Below are 8028 nucleotides of genomic sequence, written 5' to 3' on the forward strand. Positions count from 1 at the left end.
AATTAACATTATTATTAAATAAAGTACTAAAACAAACCTAAACCTTGTTGCTTAACAAAATATTTTTCTCAATCATACCACAAAATTTGTTGCTTTACAAAATAAACAAGTTTTGATACCTTAATTGCTATAGTTAATATAAGGGAGGGCAAGCAGGGATCTAGCTTCCCTTGAATAAAATAGATTTATTGCAGTATTAAACCTTCTAATTATTTAGTAATACAATTTAATCCTTTTAGGATTTTTTTTTTAAAATTTGGCCAACCAAAATCTCTAACTTTGTTGCAACGATATCATTTAGTAGATAATTTTTTGCTTCGTGTGTTCTAAATTTGTATTGTTTATTTTTATTTGATAATGTGTAATTGCAACTTCAATTCATTGATAGTGTGTTCTAATTTTAATATGTTGCAGTAATGGCTCGTCGCCTTTAATTGCACAAAGTATGAGGCGTAAAAGAATTGGTATTGCATTGACAATATGGTTGGAAATCTGTAGAATTGCGATTTGGTTCTTATTTAGAATGGGTGCCAGCCTTAGCCTACAGACTTATAGACCAAGGATTAGGTCCTATACCTTAGATTTTTATGCAAAACGGGATTATGTGAAAAGGCTTGTATATGCTAGTGACGAAACTTGTATTGAACAAGTTAGGATGAATAGAACTGCCTTTTTTAAACTATGTGAGATGTTAGAATCGATAAGGGGATTGAAGTCGTCAAGGTTCATGCTTGTTGATGAGCAAGTAGCAATGTTTTTACATATCATCTCTCATCACCTGAAAAATCGAGTTATCAAGCATCACTTTAGAAGGTCTGGGGAAACTGTTAGCAGAGCATTTCATAGTGTTTTAAATGCTGTCATACGCTTACAAGATGTCTTATTTAAAAAGCCGGAGCCAATTACAGCCGATTCTTCTGACACAAGGTGGAAATGGTTTAAGGTATTAGACTGAGTTTTATATATAACTTGTACAACATTTAGTTGACTTAGATTTAAATTAGTATTCTAACTCAAGGTTTTATATCATGTGATATAGAATTGCTTAGGTGCTCTTGATGGAACCCACATCAAGATTAGGGTGCCAACAATTGATAAACCTAGATATCGAACGCGAAAAGGTGACATAGCAACAAATATGCTAGGTGTTTGTACACCTGAGATGCAATTTGTTTATGTTCTTCCTGGTTGGGAAGGTTCAGTTGCCGATGGACGGGTGCTTCGAGATGCCATTAGTAGAATACATGAACTAAAAGTTCCTCATGGTAAAGTGTATAGTTAGAGGAATTTGAATTATTCATTAAGATCAAACTTTGTGTGCTGAATTGATCATTTTTAAAAAAATTTATTGTATAGGTTGTTATTATCTAGTTGATGCTGGATACACAAATTGTGAGGGATTTCTTGCACCATTTAGAGGACAGCGATATCATCTGAACGAGTGGCGTCAGGGTTATCAGCCAAGTTCTCCGCAAGAGTTTTTTAATATGAAACATGTCTCAGCACGTAATATTATTGAAAGATGCTTTGGCTTATTAGAACTTAGATGGGGAATACTTAGGAGTCCATCGTTTTATCCTGTAAGGGTGCACAATAGAATTATTATTGCATGTTGTTTGCTCCATAATTTTATTCGAACCCATATGAGTATTGATCCCATTGAAGCAAAGGTGGGAGAAGGATTACCTACTAATGTGGTGGATGATGATGAATCGAATATCACAAATATTCATCCATCGGATGCTTGGGCTACTTGGAGGATGGAACTAGCCAACCAAATGTTCGATGAATGGCAAGCATCTAGAAATTAGTTAGGTTTAGGGACAAATTGAGTTTAAATTGATTAGTTGATGTCATTTTATGTATCTAGTTTATGAAACTTTGGTGGTGTTTGATTAAAATTTTGTATTGTACTAAACTTTGTTGAATTATAATTTAATTATCTTTTCATTCAGCATGTGTTATAATTTTAAATTTAGTATTGAGCTTTTGATTCATGATATTGAACTAACGATATAATATTATAAACTGTTCACCTTTTGATTCATGATATTAAAAATAGTAAATAATGTTAATTTGTTTTTTTTTAAGATAATTATGTTAGGTGTTCCACAATCACATGCTTCTTCTCAAGCTTCTCGAGGAAGCAAAAGAAAATGGGTTCCAAAAGAAGATGCAGCATTGGTTTCTTGCATGGTGGACTTGCACAATGTAGGAACATTTAATGCTGATACCGGGTTCAAAGCCGGTTATTTGAACGAGTTGGAAAAGATGCTACAAAAGGTTTTACCAAATGCAATGTTGAATCTCGGATTAGGTGCCTAAAAAGGGAATGGTCAGTCGTCTATGACATGCTTAATGGCCAAAACAATAGCGGTTTTGGTTGGGACGAGCATAGGCAGCTCGTTGTTGCTGAAGATGCAGTTTGGGAATCCTATGTAAAGGTAAAATGTATTTCAAGTATTTATTTGTTTTTTTTACAAAACTTATAACTAATATGATTTCCTCATTTTTTTTAGAGTCACAAAGAAGCCGCTCAGTTCAGACATCGTTCTTTCCCTTACTACAACCAGCTTACTGCCATATCGCAAGAGATCGAGCGATTGGGAAAGACGCTCAAACAACTGCTGATGTTCTTAAAGAAATACATGCTGAGGATGTACCTACTACAGATATGAATGAAGAGATAAACACATTCTATGACTGCGAAGCTGACGTCTCTTTAAACGACATGGATGTTTCTGGTACAGAACCGCGAGGAGATAGAGACCAAGGGGGTTCCTCATCTTCAAACAAGAGAAAGAAGAAATTTGATGCTCGTGATAATGTGTATTCTTCATTTGATGAGGCTGTCACTTTGTTGGCCGAAAACATCAAGGCCGTTGGCGATCAAATCAGTAGGAGTATTGCCTCCGAGGTGGTAGTTCAGCAAAAGTCAGAAGAATATCAAAAGATGGAAGAGAAAGCTTCTAATTTATATTCAACCTTATGGGAAATTGAAGGTTTATCCGACGATCAGCGGTATGAAGCTCTGAGTAAAATTCCAGATCATCCAACTCAAATGATCGTTTTCTTTAGTTTACCTTCTGTTGCGCGATTAGAATGGGTCAGAAGATTTCTTTCTCACCATTAAAAATCGATGTTCAAACTTTTTGATGTTGTAAAACTATATAACATATGGATTATGATGTAGAATTTCATTTTCATCTAACCTTTTCTTAATATAAGTTAATTATGTTTATGCAGAATATAATTCTCAAGTTATATTTTGATTTTAGTAAATTCATATAAGAACATTTTATTATTAAGAATTTTATGAAATTATATATCATTATTAAATTATATTTAATATTAATTATTTTAAATTGTATAAATTCATATAAGAAAAATTATTATCAATAATTTTATGAAATTATATATTATTATTAAATTATATATAATAATAATTATTTTAAATTATACAAATTCATATAAGATAATTTATTAGTTATAACTATTTTAAATTTTATTAAATCATATATTTTAATTAAAATATATTTAATATTAATCATTTCAAATTATCTTTTATAGTATCATATATTATGATTTGAGTAAATTCATATAAGAATATTAATTATTAAGAATTTTATTAAATTATATATTTTAATTATAATATATTTAATATATTTAATCATTATTATATTTAAATATGATTAAATTATTTATTATTGATAATAATAATCTTATTAAAATTTAAATAACAATAACAATAATATTTACCAAAATAAATTTATGCTAAGGTATTCTAGTTATTTTAGTTTTTTCCATTATTCTATTACACCTCTATTTCATTCAACCAAACACAAGATTACTATTACGCCTCTATTCCATTACACCTCTAATCTAATAGAGCAAACCAAACGTGGCCTTAGTGTTTCTAAAAAATAATAATTTCCTACTCTATTTAATCTACAATACAAAAGATCAAGAAATACAATAATATGCCCCATATCGCAGGAAAGGTTGAATCCAGAGAACATGCTCTGCATGATTGTCCTGTGACAAAAGAAATGTGGCATCAGTTGAATTGGAATTGGCGAGATTCAGTATTATACATGGAGTTTATGTACTGGGTTACCTGGTTTTTTTAGAACAATTCCACCATTCAATGTTGTCTTTTTGTCTATGCTTTATGGGAAATATGGGCTGAATGAAACAAATTGGTGCATGAGGGGCAAAGGAAAATAGCTTTAGCCATAACAGATTTTATTAGGAATTATGTTTATAAACTAGATGGGTTGAATAATTCCATACATGTTCAAAGAATGGAATTGGAAAAGTGGCAGCTATCGGAGAACCCATTTGTGAAAATAAACTTTGATGCAGCATACAGAAAACATGAAAACAAATCTTGCTCAGGGATTGCAATCAGAGATTCTATGGGGCGGGTATTGAGTTTCACGGTTGAGTTAAATGAAAATGTACCATCGGTGTTCGCGGCGGAGGCTATTGCATGCGTTCAAAGTATTCAACTGGGCCTGGATTTGGGGTTTACGGCGGTCGAAGTTGAAGGAGATGCCCTTTCTATTGTAAAAAAAAAAATACAGAAAGAAAGGTACAAAAGGTCTGAAAAAAGGGAATCGATGCTTGATGAGAAATGGGTTTCTTGAGTATGTTAGAGAATAAGTGGAAAGAGATCATAGGGGGATGGTGTTGTTGGTCTGAGTTTTTGCATAGTTTGGCAAGTTGGGGGACAAGAAGCATCTGGAGAATAGAGATGAAATGGAAGTCGGATGGTTTCTAGTTATTGGAAAAAAAAAAGATAAATTATTGAGGGGTTACTATCCAGTTGTTGGATCTTAGTTGTGCTGCATTAATTGCTTAGGCTAGTTGCTTGGATGCTTCAAGAGCAAGCTCCTTTCTTTGCTGGATTATTGGGCTGATTGGGTTAGCCCAATTTTATTGTTTTGCCTGTTTGTTGCTTGCGCTTTATTGTTGATTAATTGAATAAAATTCCAAATGATAATTTAAAAAAATCAAAAAATGACCAACACTTTATATTTGAGGGGTACACATATATGTATATATAATCAAGGGCTTATATCCAAGTTATCAAAAGAAGAACATGGCGGGGATTAACCCAAGTAATAGAAATCTAAGGAATGTTGTTGGATGGAGAAAATTTGCTGCACTCTTTTTGGCACGAGGTCGAAGAAGACTTCCACCGCCATAGCTTCCTCCTGCTTTCCCTCCTTTCTTCTTTTGCTCAATAATTACTTTCTTTTCTCTTTGAACCATCTTCAAATGAAGTGCTTCATGCCAACCCTTGATTGTTTTTTCATGCCACTCCAAAACATCTGCATGAAAAAAAATTAAATGGGTTTCTTAATTGATGACCAAATATTAAATTTCGTGATCTACTTTTTCCATTTACAAAATTTAAAATTCCTTTCTCAAAGCAAAAGAAAAAAAAAAACTTACCTTTGAGTTGTTTTTCCTTCATCAAGGGCTTGAGATCATTGACAGCAGCCTCTGATGGTGAGATGAAAGCTCTTTCACTTAAGAAACATAAAATTATGAAAATGATCCATTGAAAAACCCTTCTCTTCATTTTCTTTCCACTAGCAATTTTTTCCCCTTGGGCTACTTTTTTTAGCCCTTTGAATTGTTTCTTTAATTAGCTTTGATGCCCGGTATTTATAATAAATCATTAAGGAATAATGCACACGTTATTTTATTTTCAAAAGATATGCTTATAATGTTTGATTAAATCATGGGATAAAGCTACTTTTAAATGCTCATGCATGTGATAGGGTGCTGCTCAAAAGGAATCCCAAGGCAACTAAGGACAAATGAAAAGCCATTGTCGGGGAAATTTTTTATATAACTGGTATCTTTATTTTGAATACTTTATAATAATTAAATCATGTTACTTTTATTTAAAAATTCTAATTCAATGGTTGATATAATTATTATTTTCCTTCAAAATTTACTTATTATTATGTTTATATTATGAATGATAAATTGTTTTTGAAAATAATATGACTGTATAAATATTATTCCGTATTAATAGAGGTGGAGAAGGAGAGGGGTAGTGTTGAAAGAAACTGATTCATTTATTTTAAAATTAATAGTCGGATAGGTAAAGAGATTCAAAATGAATGCTTAATGTATTAAAATTTTGAGTGGAGAGAAATCTCTTTACTAATCGACATTGGAACTATGATGTGTCCAAGGTTCAATATTGAAATAATTTCTGAGGTTTTTCCTGTCTTTGTCCGTGTCAACAAACAATTCGAAATGCCTCCACTCTTTTAGAACAGGTCCAAGTCAAATAGCAATGATTCGAAGCACTTCTTTTTACACTATTTCGAAAATTCAAAGACTCAATCGTATAGATATGTAAAATACATGATTTTCAATCTTAGTAGAAAAGGGAGGGAAACGGATACTCAATTTAAAGTGAGTAAGCAGAATTTCATATTTGATCTCATAAATACATATAAAATTCTGTAGAAAATCTAACCAAATTTAAATTGATAGAGATATAACAAATATATTAATGTTGAATTTTAATTTGAGATATTAATAGTGTGTATAGAATTTTAAAAATTTTAAATAAATAAAATTTAAATGTCAAACTTTAGTTAATACTTTTTCCTCCACTTTATTTAAAGTGTATATTTTAACCGAAGCATATAGAGACGGGGGCGGTTGATTAGCCATGTCCGACAAGGTTAAAGAATATACCTTACCAATTTCGAGGAATGCCTTTGCCAGCCTGGAAAGTAAAAAAGGATATATAAATGAAACCTTATTTTGCATTCCCAAGAACCTAAAAAATGAGAAAAACTCTCGTGGGAATTGTTGGTTCACCCCTTCCTAAATCCTAAGGTGACTGGGATTCAGGTAATTACTATAGTATCACATTTTAAGGTTATCGATATTCTTTTAAATATTTTTTATATATGTAAACATATAAATATATTTAAGCTTAATATCATTTTATCCCTGAATTATAGTGATCCTTATATTAATTTTGATTATTTTATCTCATTTATTTTCATTCCATCAAAATTGTTTCCATTAAAAGAAATCTGATTTGATGGTTTAAGCCTATCAAATTCATATTCGAGGACAACTAATCTAAGTCTTTGACTCAAATGCCCGAATGTAATTTTTATTTTTCTCTTAATATTAAAAGATTTCCCTTGTTTTTTTCTTTATTTGTTTCTCTTTCTTCTTTCCTAGTAAAAGTTCAGCTTTTCCAGCCGAAACTGTAGGTGCACGAACACTATCGCTAGCACTCACCATCGTCGTCGTTCCTCCGACCAGTCCCAGTGAATCATCAGAGACCCAAGGGTTCCAATCCATTATGCCCAACCAATTGGTTTGTATGGCTCTTCATGATTTCATGAAATCGTGTAAACTCGTCTTAAGAAAATGGCTCTTCACCAGTTGTAACTTGTAACTAGTGCTTCTCAAAATCATTGGCTGGTATGTAACCAATGAAAGCCATACAAATGAAATCGCATAATAATTATTTCATATATTCTTTTGATTTTTTTTTTCCAAAGTTCTGATTTTACCCAAAATTATTCAAAGCAAAAATCCGAAGTTTTGGCTTTACCCAAAATCATTCAAAGCAAAAATTTAACCCAAAATTTCCCCATTTGTCTAAACCTTTCCCGTTTCTTGTTCTCATGTTGTCAATCTTTTGCTCTTTAACATTATGGAAACCAAAACTTTAATATTGCACAAATAATGATTTTTAGAATATTTATAATAATATGATTTTTATTAGTTAATATTTGGCAAGGAATTAGAGATAGCTATTAGTCGTGACAAAGAAGAATACCTGATAAATTAATTTCATTCTCTTATATTTTTTTTAATTACACAAACCTTAAGTGATAAAGGCTATAATTTTTATGAGTATTTTTTTTGTGTGTAACCCTAATAGGTAATGAGATGGATTTATAATGATAAACTTTTAATTTGGTACATCCATAAAGTAACTGAATGAATGTATAAGATTTAATTTCTATT

At 31.3% G+C, this 8028-nt stretch overlaps 1 protein-coding gene and 1 long non-coding RNA gene across 2 annotated transcripts; one reads left to right on the forward strand and one right to left on the reverse strand.

Moving 5' to 3' along the window:
- Nucleotides 1–5039: 5039 nt before the first annotated feature.
- LOC107901601 (uncharacterized) lies at nucleotides 5040–5687 on the reverse strand. Its single transcript, XM_016827666.2, has 2 exons — nucleotides 5461–5687; nucleotides 5040–5336 (listed from the first exon to the last, which is right to left on the reverse strand). The coding sequence occupies exons 1-2, from the start codon at nucleotides 5588–5590 to the stop codon at nucleotides 5092–5094; spliced, it is 375 nt and encodes a 124-aa protein (XP_016683155.1). The 5' UTR covers nucleotides 5591–5687; the 3' UTR covers nucleotides 5040–5091.
- A 1121-nt stretch (nucleotides 5688–6808) lies between these two features.
- LOC121218317 (uncharacterized) lies at nucleotides 6809–7526 on the forward strand. Its single transcript, XR_005914548.1, has 2 exons — nucleotides 6809–6888; nucleotides 7231–7526. It is a non-coding gene; the product is annotated as an uncharacterized lncRNA (long non-coding RNA).
- Nucleotides 7527–8028: the final 502 nt, after the last annotated feature.

This window comes from Gossypium hirsutum, chromosome D06 (assembly GCF_007990345.1).
Source record: "Gossypium hirsutum isolate 1008001.06 chromosome D06, Gossypium_hirsutum_v2.1, whole genome shotgun sequence".
Lineage (NCBI taxonomy): Eukaryota > Viridiplantae > Streptophyta > Magnoliopsida > Malvales > Malvaceae > Gossypium > Gossypium hirsutum.